The following is a 17,905-nucleotide window of genomic DNA, read 5'->3' as shown; positions in this document are numbered from 1 at the left end:
TGTCTTATTATTTTTATTTACACGTTGGGCTCTTTGAGTTCTTTTATTGTTTTTTCCCAGGTTATTGAGGTATGATTGACAAATAAAAAATATATATATAACATGATGACTTGATATACATATCCATTGTGAAATGACTAGCACAATCAAGCTATTTAACACCTCCATCACCTCAGTTACACCCTTTTTTGTGGTGAGAATACTTAAGATCTATCTTCTTAGCAACATTAAAGTTTCTACGTAATAATGACAACAGTGAAAATAAATACCTAGCACATAGTTGGCACTTTGCAGGCAATTCACAATGTGTTAAAGTCACAAAAAGTCAATGAGGCAGATATTATTATCTTCATTTAACAAATGAGAAAATTGAGGCTTAGAGTAACATCCCCAGTCCACACTGGGGTAATTACACGGCAGACAGGATTACCAAGTATGGCTGAGGCTTCAGCCAGTAATGCTAGTAACCACCAATTTAGGTTGCTTCCCCAACTGTACTTGGGTTTCCAGAAATTATTCTTGTCTATCTTTTTGGGAAAGTAAACCCTATTTTATGCACTCTGATTTAAAAAGGACATAACACACTGTTGCCAATTTTATCCTTCAATTTAGCCATATTTTCCTAAAGTCTGTCAGGGCCATGTCTATGTAAATGCATGTTTATTACAGTGCCAGTAAATACAAAACAACATGTGCAAGAACATATAATATCAGACCTAGTTCTGTTTTCTTGAAATCAAATCTTGAATTTGGAAGGAGTAATATGATTTGGGGGAATTATTTTCCTACAATTTACCAAATTATTTTCATCACATTTAGTTCACTGGTAGTACAATCAACAAATATCTATGGGTACTTAATCCCAGCTCTACCACTTACTAGTTGGGTAAGTTATTTAACCCTTCTGTAAAATAAGGATTCTATTCATATCTACTTCACAGGTTATTATGAGGATTAAATGGGTTCATGCCTTTTAAAGTCTTAATAGAACAGTGCCTGTCATACATGAAAACACCGCAGGCATTATTTACTTACTTTCTAGTAAATATATTTTAAACCTCACAATTGGGACATTTTCAAGTATTTTTCTTTACATCTGTGTTTCTTTGTCATTATGTCTAATAACAGAGCTTTCCTAAATATTTTTGTCTTATATACTTAACTTTAAAATATGGATGCACTAAAAGAATACAAGTACATATATATTTAACCAAAAAGTCGATACTAAGCACTATATCATGTTTCTCCTTTGCTTCTCAAAATCCTATCTAGACTCTTTATCATTTTAACTCTAAACCACTTTGAGTAAACAGGTAACCTGGGATGTAAAATAGGAGAGTAATAGTGGTTATGTTCATATACTTCATGATAAGGATATTTATGACTAAGAACTAAGTTGAACACTGTAAGGCTAAAGGAATAATACACTGCATTTTAAGGTATCACATGAGTGCTAACAAGTTAAATTACTGACACTTTCAGAAAATATCAAATGTGAACTTTTTGGTACTTTAGGTTTTGTTGCAATATATTTCAGCAGGATCATGTATTTTCATTATTATTAATTTTAAATCCAAGAGAATATTGTCACACTTGGGAGTCCATGTAATGGGATCATTTTATAAGTTAAAGAAGTTGCCATCAATTATTGCTTATGAAGGTTTGAGGTAATTTGTATCGGGGCCTTTAAAGTCTGGGCTGAGAGACTTATATGAACCTTCAGATAGCAGACCTAGGTTTGAGAAGGTGCCACGTATTTGGTGGGAAACCCCAGATGATAACTATCCATCATTTAAAATTCAGTATAAAGGTCACTTTTAGTTATGTGATTTCCCAGGCAGACTGGGCTTCAGCTCCTGGGCTACTGCAGTACGTTGTTTGCACATCCCTACTCACCTAAAGTGACAGCAATGCATCTCTGTTTGTTTCTTCCCTCTGGGTTATGACTACCTTCCGGGAGGATTTAGGTTTTATTCATCTTCGCATCCCCAGTGCCTGGCTGATTTTATGTATACAACAAAAATCAGCTGAGTTAACAAATGAGTTAATCTTTGGGAAAATTATGGCCACAAATTCATGTGACAGGTAGATTTTATTACTGAAGATCTGATTTTTAAAAAGGTAAATACATTAAACTGTTAGTTACCTGGAACGACCTTCAGGTTGTGCCAGGGAATCTCCACTGAAGTATAAGTATCTCCATTGAAGGTTAAGATTACATTTTAGTTTCAAAAGTTTAAAAGAAAAACTTTCAGGATCAAAAGTAAAACAACTACTTTTTTTTTTTACTTACTTATCCCCTTTTAAGCCTATGTACATTTCTTTGCTCCTACGATGTTTACAAAAATATATGAACTATCTACAGGATATCTATATTTTCTTAAATTTAAACAGTATTCTATTTTATTGGGAGAAATATGATTTGTGGAACATGATGGAACTAGGTGCTTTAAACTGTAGTCTGACGGGACTAAAAATTCATAGCCATTCAAGTAAGAACCTAGTAAACATATGTTTTATAAAGCTATCAGTAATCAACTTCATCTGGTGATTATAATTTATCCTTGAATTAAACATTCTTATCTACTTCAACAGAAGTAGAAAATAGCCAGAAAATACTGGCACATAAAAAAGAAGAGTTGATATACACTACTGACTATCTAATAACAGTCAATAAGTACTTGTGGAATGAATGAATAAAAATAAAAATATTATGTGGTGGGGCAGAAGTAGGGGTAACAAAGATGGCAGGCTTTTTTACTGCAGAGGTTTACAATAGGGGAGAAAAGTAAAGGTGCAAATATGTTCAAGTTATGACAGTTCAAAATAAGTGCCACCAGAGTAGTATAATTGAGGGGCTATGCTAAAAAATATCATTGCTTATTCTTATGATGGAAGAGCACACATACAGAGAATAACACAAGTAAGATAAGTATGATTTCTATTCCTTAGGATAATTTCGAAGAAAACATGATTATTATTAAAGAGCTGAAAGGAAAGAAAGCATGTGTATTAAAGTACATAATGACCAATCTTTTGGGACCACAGGAGGGAGGCATATGGCCATGGTGGACAAATAAGGGGGATAGGTGGAAAGGGAATGTTAAAAACAACTTTCCTTCTGCTTAGCTGCCACTCATCAAGTCTGGATTAATCAGAAAGCACCCTGCCCTTCCCAAAATATAAGTTCCTAACTAAAAATGATTACTTTGAAAACTGGAAAGGGAGGAGCACAGACTTCCAATGAAATCCGTTCGTTCTTGCAATTGGACTATACGTTTTTAGTACTTTAAGTTTAGGCAACTTTATCTGCCAATCTGTTGGATATACTATATCAATTTTAAGTGTTTGTTGACTGGGTTACTTTCTTGGTCATGCATGGAAAAACAGGAGTCAAAGATAAAAAAACCCTAGGGATGGTAACTTTGGACCTGTCTTTGTTTTAAACATGGTACATCCTTCCTATTTAAAATCCACTCCTACTCAAATTTTGCAGCTTCCTAAAAAACATAAAAATTGATATGAGGTTTTTCTCCAGAAAAGTCTATCTAAAGATTTTTTTTGTAATCCCTGAGGTGTAAGGATGTAATTCTACTTTAAATAAGTCATGTTAACAATAAGTTTTCATTTTAAAAAAGGAAAAACACCCTTGAATTATTCCAATTTGGCAACATCTGACATACAAAAAATTACACGTGATTCAAAAAGGTTTCCATAAACCTTTAATGAACGACAATGCTACCTACTGTTCTTGCTTACCTGTGGAAAATTTAGAATAATTTTTAATGTCAGGCCTCACATTGTTGAGATTCCACTTAGAAGCACATGATACACACAGATCAATTCCAAAAATACAAAAGCTATCAATTTATTTTCATAATTCAAAAGCCTATGAAAAGAAATTGAGAGTCTCATGCCAGACATGTTCTTATACCAACATAAGAACTCTTACCGTAAGTTGGGGTGCTTTCTCGTCTTCCTTGACTACTTGATCTTCCTTTTTCATATTCGTAGCAATACAAGACAGTATCTTCCTCGACAATATTAAACCTCTTTCGATATTCCTGATCCAGAAAAGAATTTGGTGATTCAGACCCCTTATGCACTGGCTTGCCCACCATATGTCCTCTTAGGTCTTCACAAGGAAGATTTCCTTTTTCATCCCTAAAGAAAAGGGAAAGGAAAAGGATGCAGGAAAATGTTAGGGTGGTAAAATGGTAGAGGGTTTAAAATAGAAATGATATCCTTACCATATAATATGTCTTCTGATCTTTCCAAACTTTAATGTTTATAGGGCAATTTTTAACTATTCCTATTCTGAAGAAAAAAATTGCTGAGGCTCAGAGTGGTTAAATGAGTTGCCTAAAGGTCACACAGCTAATAAATGACACAGCTAGACATGGGTCATTGATCTTTTAACTCCTGCTCTAGTCCATTTTCACTGCACTATGACATAGAAAGGAAATCATCTTAGCACAAAAGTTGCTTTTAGTGCTCAAGACAGTAGGTGAATGTTAACAATATACCTTTCTTTCGCTAGTTTACCTAACTGATTCATCGTAATATTTGCACTGCTTAAAAACAAAGATGTGTTTAAGAACTATGATAACAACTCTGTAAGGGTACTGTGGTCTTAAGAATGGAATCAGCACTGTATAAACTGATACTGTAAGAATGTCAAACAGCTTGTTATTAATTTAAAATAAAACATAATGAAAAGAATCACTCTCAGTATTTAAACTCTATGTATCTCAATTATAAGTAAAAATATATATTCACAGAACTCATTCTAAATGGACATATCAAAATTTCATCACACATCAGCAACATTTCTATTAGAGAGAGTGGAGAAACCTGATAAAATATGGAGTTTAAGAATTAGATTTAAAATAATGGCAAGTTGGTTTTTCTTCTCTTGGATTCTAAAGAGAAAGATCTCTACTACACTATAGGATTCCTAAAACTTATTCACACATAGTATTAATCACACAGCCCAGGTGATTTGGCCCATAATGAGTGATATTTTAGTAGAAATAGTCCATTTAGGATTGGTTTTATTGAACCTTGTTTATTTTATGTTTCACTGACTAGCTATGAAATTTTTGTTAGAACACCTTGTCTTTTAGAATAGGACTATGAATGTAAATACAACGTTTCTTCCCTTGTGGATTATTAATTTTATTTCTTCCTGGTTCCTAATTGTTTCTAGTTCTCCCCTAAAGCGTGTCATGAATGCTATCAAACCAGATAAAAATTTAATTTTATGTCAAGTGGCAAGACTTGAAATCTTAAATCAACAGAATAAATTGAATTACAACCAGACAGATAAATAGAACAAATTTTTAATTGACATATAGCATCTTCTAAGATGGCGATGAGCTTATAAATCTAATGTTAATTCTGAAATATGAGTTTCAGTTCAGCAAAATACTATATTTCTGTACTACAGTATACCATATTTTTATATCCGTATGCAAATGTCTAGATTAGGTTTGTCCAAATGAAGAGAACTATATCCCTAGTCTTTGAAATATGTAGAAAGTAGTAAATAATATTCTCAAGACTGACTGAATCAGCAAGCTTTATGTATTTAACTCATCACAAGGTGAGGTTGCCATTTATATTGTCATTCACTCTTTTTTAAAAAGTAAAGTTTTGCTTCTTACCAAACTGTAACTATATACCTAGTTCTTAGGCAAATTCAAGAAAATAAATATAAAATCCAGGCAGAATGTTCTGTTCAGCTGGCTAAAAACTTTTCCTGAACAAATTGCCTGGTGCTTTTTGTTACTGTTAGTCCTCTATCAAAAAAACCCCAAAACAAAACAACCCAAAAATTGATACTGCAATTAGCTTGGAAACAGCCCTAACCAACTCGGGGCCCTGGAGTAAGGTTATGCCTACCTATATGTGGGCAGACTTTTCTATTTGGCCTGTGACATACTCGTAAATGTTAATGCACCTGAGGTCACAGGGTGATCTGGCCCTAGTTAACTCACCATGCTCTATTTATACGGGCACACCCTGGGGCAGACAGTTGCAAGGGTTGGTATTGCTTACTCTAAAATGATATGAAAGAGGGGCCTTATGCCAACAAGGAAGATTTATTAAACGTATCTATATATAATTCACTCAATAAAGTTGTATTAAGAAAAATACAAACCAAAACCAAACGTTGCAGTAAAATGAATTGATACATGTACGAGTATACATAAGTGGTGCCTGTGTGTGTATGTATTCACACCATTAGCCCCTGAATAACTGAATGTATTAATTCATTCTGCTGTAAAGATTAAAAAAACTTTTCATAATGTTATATATTTATATATGTATGTAATAAATCTACATTTTTGTTCTAAAATGGATTTAAGGGAACAAATGAAAAGTTAGGAGTACTGCTTTAGTGGACTTTCTTTATATTTAACAACTCACAGTAAAATTAATAAGAGAAATTAATGCTTAAACTTCATAGCTGTGCAAACACCTACAAATTCTTGATTTTCATCACAGAAAATAAATTTGGTTAACTATAAAAATGCACTATAGACTACGAAAATGAAACTGTATAAGATATATAATAAAAGACATAAGATATATAATAAAAACTGACTACATTTTACTCAACATACGTGAGTGTTTTCTCTTTTAGAGCAAAATGCACTTTTGCAACCACACTTTTTTCTGGAATAAATGTGTTCAAAAATTGTAATCACATGAAAAAGAATTCTACCTAATTTGACAACTAGCCCTACAATTTTTAAGGTTTTTTTAATTTTAAGATGAGAAAGTTTTTATTTATAATTCAAATTAACACCAAAATGCCTATCCTATATAAACAAAAAAATTTTAATATAGGAAAGAAAGAAATCTTCAGGTGAATTAAATTAGGTGAACATATTCATAAGCAAAATGAGAAAATGGAAAAAAAAGTGCCAAGGATATATCTATAAAAAGAATGACAACTGCAAAAACCTTTATGAATATAACTTCAAGTCAAACCAGAAAATGTAGACAATTTATACAAAGGAACTTTGATGCATGGATTGTTCTGATTGTGCTATATCAAATGACTGTGTGGCTAGGTAACTAATAATTTGACTGAAAATATGTTTAGAATATTCTGTTAAATTACACACTCGACTAAGAATCAATTAAAGTAAGATAATACAAACTATTGAATTTTACTGAAAAGTATGGAGCTTTCAAACAATACTGACAAAACAAGTACCACTACGTTGATACTTCAACATCTCACATTCTCTAATGTTTTTTAATATCATGTTCAAGCTGTTTATTGATTTCAGTATATTGCCTTAATCGTATCTGTACCACCCTCAGAGGACAGAACTGAATCATTTTACTTTTTTGTCTTCTGAAATGTATTTTAAATACTTTCTGTCTAGGAAACACTTTCTTTTTAACAAGTTCCTCTATACCCAAGAGAAAAGGAAAGAACATTAAAAAAACTGCAGAGATTTGATAAAAATATTTTGATGTTTCTTAACCATTTGCACTAAAACAAAAATCTTTCCAATTAAACTGAAAAGAAACCAAAAAGTGAGTGACCTCCTATTTGAAACACACATGCTTCATTGCTCCTCACACAGAAGTACTGGGAAAAGTCTGTTGCTATCTTAATAGAATTAAAATGCAACTTGTGAGATCATATGGTATTTGTCTTTCTCTGTCTGACTATATATGTGTGTGTGTGTGTGTGTGTGTGTGTGTGTGCTATGTGTATAGTTACAAGAAGCGGAGTACAGCATTAGGAATAGAGATAGTGGAAATGTAATGGCTGTGTGCGATGTCAGAGGATGGGGGGAGGGGGGTTGACACAGTGTGAGGGATATAAATGATAAAATGTTTAACTATTACTTTGTTTTGTGCACCTGAAACTAATAAAAAAGACCAAAAAGATAAAAAAAATGCAACTTGTGCTTTTCTAGAATACCAGATGCATTTGTACATCTGATTGTACATTTAATATAAGACTGTAAATTATATATTAGAAATATTTGTGAAATGCCAACTTAGTAAATTATATCTTCTCATAAACCACTTTCCCCCAGCTATATTTAATTCTCAAAAATAAGAATTAAAATGTTTATAAAACTGACTGTAGTTTTATTACCAGGTGACAACACAGTATTTGTAGACATGCCATGTGTCATGTAGCATTTAGATTGTAAAATGCCAGTACCATCATATTTAATAGAACAAAACATTAAGTATATTAAAGTAAAACATAATGAAAACTAATAAAAACAAGGAATTTCAGTTCTTTTACATACTGAAGAAATTTAATATTACGTATGACTTGAAAACAAGACACATTAAATTACTGTTTTGGAATGACTGTACAACTAACTTAAAAACTGAATCAAATTCCTTGTAATTGATATCAATTATCCCCATTTAGTGCTGGCCCTTTTCCATAATTTTTGTATTTCAGAAGGCTGGATATCAGAATGCTTTTGGACAGAATGTATTACAGTACCAAGTTCTATTCTTCCACACCTGCCAGGAATTTCAAATGAGAATCTGCAAATGAAATGGAGATACAGTCTCAAAAAATCTAGAAAATAGATTTTCAAGGCGGCTCATTCTCTTGCAAACCCTCTCTACTTTTTGAAAGAAACATTAATGAACTAAATCAAGTGAAAATTGTAGATACAGAAATATGTGGGGGAAAAACCACATTCTCCCTTATCATCACCCAGAAAACCAAAAACTCCCTCATTACATACATTTACGAAGGCATAAGAGTTATCAATAACTTTCTCTTTTAGAAAAAAAGTATGAAATGCTTCAAAGGAACCTGAGATTTCCAGGGGCTTCTTCACCAAAGAGCCTCACCTGTTTTTCACTTCTTAAAATAATCCTAATTGTTATATAGTGTCACTTTACTATTCTTTCCTATTATGAGTTGTTTATAAGTTATTTATGCATAGCAAGTGTTTCATACATATTAGTTATTATTACTAACCAAAGTATATTCCTATAATGCAATGATTTTCCAGAATGTGTTCAGAATTCCCAACTGAGAAACTATTCAAGGTGTTCCTTGAGAATTTGTTTCACAGTTTACATGCAGTTAGGTTAGTCTTTGCCTAGAAGCTGCCTAGAACAACAAGAGAGTTAGTTTTATACCTGGGAATATATGGTTCTGCAGGAGGAGGGGGAATGTAGAGATCCTGGAGGGCAGAACTGTCTCTTTTGGTGGGTGTACTGATGGTGCTGGAAGGCGTGGCAACGCTGCTTGTGGGACTTCTAGGTATAAGAGGCTGGTTAAAATGAAAAAGAAAATACATACGCACACAAACAACACACAAAACAACAACAACGACACATAGTTATCATTTTAAAATGATCTATTTCTGCAAAATTTTTGAACTTGGCTGAAATTAAGAAGCGCGTGGTTATTTAGCATATGGATATTCTTTTGAATCTCCAACAAACAAATAATTTATTACTTCAGAGGTTTCCACTTAGTTCCCAACTCACCTTATTCTATGGTATTACCATGTAAAAGCTGTTTACACAGTACCATGCAGTGTTTCATAATGGGAAGATTTATCTCAACGTCAGAAACTTATTTAAATTAAATTTGCTCTGTTAGAATCCCGCCTTTGAAAGAAAGACAATAAGGAGTAACTTCCAAAAGAATTAGTTCACTCACATCCTGACTGATATACAAGAAAGATATTTCAGACCTTTTCCCAGAAAAGATACACCATACTCCTAAGTTAGCAGAATGTCACAGATTTTCAGAAAGGTTACATAAATGGAGTATGAAAGGCCAATATGAGAGAGTATTTTCTAGGAAAATGTACTTTTTTCTATAAATATAAACACAACTAACTGTCTTCTCAAAGTCATTTTATGGTACATCTTCAAAAATATGGTGATTAGTGTGACACAATAATTTCACCTTTTATAGGCACACACATTTATCATTGTCTAAAATAATCTTTAGTTCCATATCTACAGATCTCATTTTCATGCCTGCATTTAAGTATTAAATATTTTTTTTAAATTAAACAATACATCAGGATGCATTAACTTAAGAGCACCCCCAATTCTAAGCTTCACAGCATTTGGAAATGATCTTGTGGTTTGAGAAACTATCCTAAAGTGAAGCTAAAATTCACAAATTTTCATGTTTGTCTTACAGAGCTCACTGATTAGCTACATACACAATAACATTAAAGATAAGAATTTTAGTGCAATCGCAAACACAAAAGTAATGACCACAATATGAACTGTATCTTCACATGAAAAGATGTTGCCATTTTAGCCAGTATGAAAACACTTTGAGCATATCTATATAGACCCACAGTTTCATTATTTTAACACATATTGCTGGACACTCAAAAAATGGTATATTACAACTATTTTATATTGCGACAATACTTTTATACAAACAAAATATGTTCAAAAAGCCAAGCATAAATACAATGTACAATGTAGGTCACGAGGGTAGGCTATGTAGTTTATAATTCAGTTCACAGTTCTTGACCTCCCATGTTACACAGCTCACCTTAATAGCTTGAAATCACACATCCCGCCAAAACGACGGTTAAGTTTTAATCTACGTGAAATAGAAATTAAAGAAAGAGGGAAGGGAAAAATAATTGATAATTTATTTTGGGACTCTATAATACTCTATCTCATATGGCATGAAAAAGTCAGAAACTTTACATGTTGAGAAATTTTGAGATATGAAAGTATGCAGTCAAAACTATTATGTTTACCTATGCTGATTTTGGAATAGTATCCAGTGAAACTATGCATGTCTTTTAGAAACAAAAATCACAGTAATGGGAACTCCTGAAGTTATGTAGGTAATCAGGAATCACCTGTACAGATGAACACCTGAAACCTGAGGAAATGAAGATTTGTATTCTTTCTAGGGATGTATTACATTCCTCTACAACAGATCTTTGAATGATGGGTTCTTTAGATCAAGTATTAAGACATATATATATATATATATATATATATATATATATATATATATATATATATATATGAATGATTGTTTGATGTGACTATAATTATTTTCCACTCTGTCAGGACATTTTGGTATTAAATACAGATGACATTGAACAGTAAGTTTGACCAAAATTCCATCATTATAGAAATGTAAGGAAAACACTCATTACACAGTACATTCCTTTCCAAAACTTGCCAATAGATGCACTGTGAGGGAAAAACTTGTATTTGGTATGTCTTTTAAATGCGCTAATATCTCTCTTAAAATATCCTAATACTTCAAGTGAACTTAAAAATAAGTTCTAAAAACATAAGTACTTAAAAATCTAACTTAAAATTTTATTCTCTTTCTTCTCTTCCATGGTCACTATTTCTTTTTGAAGACTTTTCTCCTTTCATTTTACCATCTATAGAACTAAAGATAATTTTTCTTGGTTAGTACCTATCCCTGACCTCCCCAAAGAGGAAGGAAGGAAAAAAGTAGTAGTAGTAGTAGTCAATGTTCACAAGCATATTTTAAATACCCCTGTCGTGTAAGGTAAGGATCAACAGAATATTTTATTCTGCCTGGACTATTAACCAGGATTGTCTACATAGGGTACTTGTGCCTTTCCCCTTCCAGGAAATTTAAATATTAGCATTATCAATTTCCTTCAAATTGTTATTCTTTTCTTCTAGATCTCTATTTTCAGCAAGGAGTTGCTATTAATGTTATCAGTTAACGTGATTTGCTAGATTATCAAATACATAGAAGAAAAACACTCTTTAATATGTTTAAACAGATTACAGGTTTGATTGTGCCAGCTGGTTCAATTAATTGAATTGGTTGATAAAAACAACTTGTTCTTTCAGAGAAAAAAAATTAGTCAATCCTCTTGTTTAATTCAACTGGCTAGTTATTTTATTAACTGGTAAATCATAGAAAACATTTCCACTGGTTTATCATACAGATATAATCTGGCTAATCAGTATGCCCTGTACCAAGTAAAGCACATGGTAAATATTAAATGTATTCAGTATATTTTTTGTCTACTAATCGTACTATTTTGTCAAGCTAATCTGAACTAAAAAGTAAACATTCTTCTTGAGAAACTCATTTGAAAAAATAGACATTAAGCAATGGAAAAATAAAGCATGGTAAAGTAAAAGCGTCATGGGAAAATGAAAATAGCTATTTAACCCAAAAGGAAGTCTTTGCGATATTTTAAAATTATAATCTCCTAATTTTTTTCTAAGTTTGTACAAGAATTGAAAGAGTACAAAATTAAATGATTAATAGAATGAAAGGCAAAATTTGCCTAAATCAAGCCCAGAATAAATGATGCTATTAGCTAAAATTATCAGTGAGGAATTCCTATTTGTAACAAGTGGCATTAAAATTACACTTACCACCAATAACCATTTAAGTCTGTGAAAATACACAGAGTGTGACAAATAAAGGTTCCTTCAAATCAAAAAAAGGTGTCCTTAGTATCAGAAACAATTTCTTAATATGTGAGTATAATAATGCAGAAGGATAGCTTCTCTCTTGGCAACATCTAACTTTCACTTATTTGTTCATAACATAGTATAAGAAAAGCAGTTACCACTGTACCATTAAGAATTTCTAATTTAGGGAAAAAAGTAGAAATAATGGGTAATCTTTCAATTTTACCATTTTGATTCTTTCTCATATTGGTCAAGTCTGTACGGGAAGAGAATTAAGAACTATCATCACTTATGGATAAAATACAAGGGTATTTTAAGACTACATCTTGTTACTCAAGTAAGCATGAAGCTTCAGTATGACTTGATCCACTATCGTATGCAATCAAGTATGACATGGATCCATTTTTGCATTCTATACAAAGGCATTTATTTCCTGGAAGGGCCTTTCATAATATTTAGGTTTCAGATCTAAATGTTCCTAGTGACATAAAGTTCTCCTTCCACAGATTCAGTGAGGCCTCAACAGGGAAGATGCTTTTGCATATATGCTATTATTCTTCTAAAACAAGTCTATGATACATTTCTGGGGGCACTGGTATGCACTTCTTAAAGTATGAATCCTAAATAAAGTGATCACACGCATCTCTTCAAAATTACATTTCTAACCTTAGGTCAATTAATGATAATTACTACTGTCAACAGGACTCAGAAATCTACTAGGTAAAACGTATACATACAGTTTTCATATTGTCAGTTTGAACTATATAAATACTTTCAAATTGTATCTCACAATATGGCATAGCACAAATCTTCCTCTGAATCGTGAGTGATGACTTTAACGATAATATCCTACTCATCCAGTTTAAACAGCATTGGAAGATTGTGCTTATTGTAAAATAAATTTTTCAGCTTTTGTAAGGGATCACTGAAATCTCACTTTAAATCATCTGATGGCTCAGGTCTTTTCCTTGTGTCCTTAATTATGACATATCTATGGTACTGAGTACATTTGGGAGATATCAGTGTACTTCTGAAACTCCTATATCTTAAGGACTATAAGAAAAGAACTTCAATACTAAAGAAGCTACATTCGATGTTGACATTTTACTTGAAACCGTTTACATTTGAACAACTTTTAGCGAGCATATCTTAGTTTGGTTGTCCCTCTGTCTGGTTAGTGACCCAGCTTTCATAGAGCTATAGAAAGTCTTGAATGGAATGACATAAAGACAGCCCCAACATTAAAGATTAAGACAATGCATTACATGTTTCGCAGTTATCTCTAAAATTAATGCAAAAATCACAAAGAGCTTACTTTGCCCTCCAGGGGGAAAATATCCATTGAAATGTGAATGATTACATCAAGTATAAAACCTGGCCATTTACTTTACTTTTAGGAATAAGCACAGACTCAAATGCATCACAATACCCCATTATTCTAGCACAGAACATTCACACAAGTCCTTACTCAGTTCAAACACGTTTTTATTGTAATTCCCAACACAAGTACCAGAATATTGCTTTATGTTAGTAACTCTCTTCTTAGTCATCTAAACAAATGCTCCATATTCTAAATTTTGGTAGGCAAGACATTGCATACAATCTTTTAAGTTTCTCCACCATATAAAAAATGTTAGATCTAATTTGGAAATTTATCGGGCATACTTTTTCCTGGGTAAGTTGTTCTTAAGTAGTAAATTATTTGAAAATCACCTAAGGGAAATGCATGTATTCAAAATTCTCCCACTCTGTTTTTTCACAGCTTTTTCTAGAATACAAATTTATAAATACAAAAGAATCTTCTTTTATAAGCATGTAATCTTCCCTTTCCTATCATACTACCAAGAAAACAAACATTTTTTTCCCACCACGGATTTGATCAGGAAACCATATCTGTATAGGTTAAAAAATACAGACATATGTGCATAAGATATGCATACAGTTACCCATTATACAACTAATATGGACTTTAGAGTCACACTACAAAATGGCTTTTTCCACTGAATCATCAAAATTTGTACATTGCACTACGACTAGTGTATTTATTCTTTTTTGCTGTCCAGTCTTACTGGCATAGTTAATACTGCAACATTAAAACTGGACTTCCAATTTTTTTCAAATTACAGTAAACATCATTTTTAGGGTATCAACTAAAGAAAGAATGGGTTGAAACTAAAGGATAAAGAAACTAAAAATATTTTATTTAGATTATTTTCATTTTAGATTTTTTGTAGTCAGTGTTAACATTTTAAAAGCATTTGGCTGAAAAGCACAAATATGATTCAGATACCGTAATTAATTTGCTTCAACATTGGTTAACAAAAATTGGATGTGACAATTGCTTGCAGCTTTTTACTAATGTGAGCATGAAAAACATATAACTGTTTCTGCCTTCCAGTCAGCACAATTATATTTTTAGTTAAAATTTATTTTCTTCTCTAGTGCCATACCTAATATTGTTATCTTTCTCTTAAAAACATGCTGTAAAACAAAGCTCTCAGAAACATGCACTTTGCTACTAATGGTTTTTTCAGTCACCCCAACCATAACTTTGATATTAAAATATTAATAAACTTTATTATTGCTTATGCTTTTTTTTACAGAATGACTTCAACCATTCATACCTGTATGTATTTAAAATGTAACATAACCAAGTACTGTTTTTCAGTTGTTACACCAGTTGATAGACAAAATCAACTGCTATGACTATTTGCTTTCCATTTATTTTCCTGCTCAAAGTTAAATATTCTGTAAAAATGGCATCAAGGTAATACTAAGCAATAAAATTTTAAAGGAAAAGCACAAAACCACACAAGAAACGATCACATCAATATAAGATTAATGGATTAGAATACAGTTTAGGAACATAAGTCTAATGATACTGCTTGATGTTATTTTATATAAAAATGTGTTTAATAAAACCTCTATCAGTATGTTGAATTCCATCATTGATTTTAATGATCATTTCCAATGCATTCTTACAAAAAAAAAAAAACAACCCAAAAAACTGGGTTCTTAAATGATTTTAAAAATTGTTGATTCCCAGTGATTTCAATCAACATTCTTGTCAGTGTCCAGCTAATTCTCCCATACATCTCTTTTAAGAAAAAAATGACACTGCCCATGCATGCCCATGACCTACCCACACTAATTTAAAACTACAAACATCAAAAAAATATACCTGGAGGTTTATCCATAGTCCCCTGGGATTTTTTCATTGAATTGGAAGAACTGAACCATAAGCAATCACTGTGCTTACAAAAATCCAGGACATTAGGGGAGGGGGCCACTAAGGACATATTTTTAAAAACAGCTCTCGGAAAGCAGGGAATACTTGGTTTGCTTTCTTAGGATAAAAGAGTCTGTCTCAGGTAAAACATCTCTACTATTTATAAATGGGTGCAGATGACAACAGAATTCAATTCCAAATTAAATCTGCTTGTAGTATTTGACCAAGGTATATTTCAGTTCAATTGCAAAATGTTTGAGAAATCACGAATTTAACAAGAACTGCCAAATTTCATGAAATGTACTAATGAAATTGCTCCATGGGCATAAAGCCAAACTGTATGCTTTTGTTTATTTGGCTATAATTTCATGATTTTCATAAGAAATCCCAAATCAAAATTCATCATCGCAGTTGATTAATAATAGAAGTCACTACCCTTTAAAATATTTTTAGAGATAAAACTTCTTTCATCAAAAAACATGTGGATTCCACAATCTTCTACCTTAGGATAGATGGGTTATGTTTTATTTGTATAGGTACAAATTATTTCCTTATTAGTTTAAAAAATAATAATTCCTTATGTTAGAATAACGTTGTTTTTTAAAATACAGGTATTAGTGTGCACCTCCACACTACACAAACATTGCCATATTTTATCAGAAAATGCTAGCAGATAAATTAAACCCAGTACAGTATAAGAAAAAGTTGAAATAAACATATTGAATTAAATAAATGCCACAGATTGTTTCTTTTTGTAACCTCTACTTTAAATAATTATTAGACTATTGGTATACCCTATGAAAAAAGAAATGACCTAATGTCCAATTCTTCAGGTTTGAACACTGGAGATTTATATTTAGGTGAGTCAATGGGCATTTTAGCTGCATTGTATTTGTACACATACCAGAAGCAAGAATACAATAAGAATGGTGCTTGTGTCTGCAGAGCGGATTGTTACTACATTAAGCACTTATGTTTCACATTCTTAGCCACTAGGAAAAAGACGTGGACTTAGGCAAAGTCACAAAAGAATCCAAAACTACCTGCAAGATTTTCTCATCCCACTATTTCTTTAACTTTTCCCCCTGAGGGGGCAGTCTACCTTCAATCTCCAGATCCTGGTACCCTCAGGTTTTGTCCATCTTTGCTTGTATCAAAATATACATGCTATAAAAATTCTGACCAGATATGTTTCCATTATGCTTCCAGCATCTTTGTATTTTAGCACAGGCTAAAGCCTTAAGGTCAAGAAAGAACTCTGTAATGGTACAATTTCAGGTCTTCAAAATAGGTTCCAGGGAGATTTGGTGGTGGTGGTGCTATATGTTAGAGGACTTATCCATTGTCCTTACTCCTAAGATCTTGTTTTACCACCACTAGGGAGGATTTAATTAAAATGAATACTTTTCCTTTTGCTCTGTAAAAAGTTAACCACTGAGGCAATTTTCAAAGAAGTTGAAAGCAGGTTCTCCCCATAGTAGTGTTTATCTATTAAGGCGTTGAGCTTGGGCAATATGTTCAGGTAAACTAAATTCAGGTGAAATAACAAATTTACAGAAATGTCGATATATACAAGCACTTATATAAATGCTGATTTTCTTTTATCTTATTTCAGCGTTCTGAAAAAGTAAATTTACAAATATACTCAGAGTAACTGAATAGGCAATGAGAAAAAATATAATTAGTGATCTGATGAGGCACATTTCTTGGCATTTGGGAATGGACCTAAAAACAGTGCCTTAACAATCTATTATAATTACATTCTAATTAAAGAATGATGTGAGGTCATTTAAAAAATTGAAGTCTTTATTCTCTAGCTTTGAATATACACACCAAATGCATATGCAGCAAAAAAGAAACGTTGGTCTTTCCATTAGTTTGGCATTTTATATAAAACTAATTCATAACTAGATATTGTCATTACCTTAATGCTCCAGTTTGTGCTTGTGGAAAAGAATCTAAAAGGGGACTAAATTAGCAATTTATTTTCTAGAGATATTCCTTCAGAGTTCATGGATCAACAAGAAACTAGCAGTTGTTTTTTTTCGGTGTTCAATATGAAATAGAAGAGGCTAGAGAGAAATTGTTAAATTTAACTACACATATATAGAGAAGAAAACCTAATGGCTGAAAAGTGTGGGCCTCCTCTTCAGGGTACCCACCTCTCAGACTTTGAAGAAGGATCTTTAAGGAAGACATGTCAATAGAAAACTACAGAGTGGAACAACAAAGCAACTTATAATGCAGCAAGAA

The 17,905-nt window shown here is 32.2% G+C and overlaps 1 protein-coding gene across 6 annotated transcripts in view; it reads right to left on the bottom strand.

Annotated features, from left to right (window-relative positions):
* The window catches only part of CNKSR2 (connector enhancer of kinase suppressor of Ras 2), a 287,389-nt gene that overhangs the window by 109,235 nt on the left and 160,249 nt on the right, over nt 1–17,905 (bottom strand). For all 6 annotated transcript variants that reach the window (XM_019755412.3, XM_019755413.3, XM_019755415.3 and 3 more), the window contains 2 exons: nt 9,151–9,284; nt 3,953–4,164 (listed from right to left, as the gene is read on the bottom strand). In XM_019755412.3, the coding sequence (XP_019610971.1) occupies nt 3,953–4,164; nt 9,151–9,284 (346 nt within the window). The remainder of the gene's footprint in view (nt 1–3,952; nt 4,165–9,150; nt 9,285–17,905) is intronic.

The sequence above is a fragment of the Rhinolophus sinicus genome, chromosome 18 (genome assembly GCF_057876585.1).
Source record: "Rhinolophus sinicus isolate RSI-liver-muscle chromosome 18, RSI-T2T, whole genome shotgun sequence".
NCBI classification, from domain to species: domain Eukaryota; kingdom Metazoa; phylum Chordata; class Mammalia; order Chiroptera; family Rhinolophidae; genus Rhinolophus; species Rhinolophus sinicus.
The sequence above is the reverse complement of the archived record's forward strand: the minus strand, read 5'-3'. Positions and strand labels throughout refer to the sequence as shown.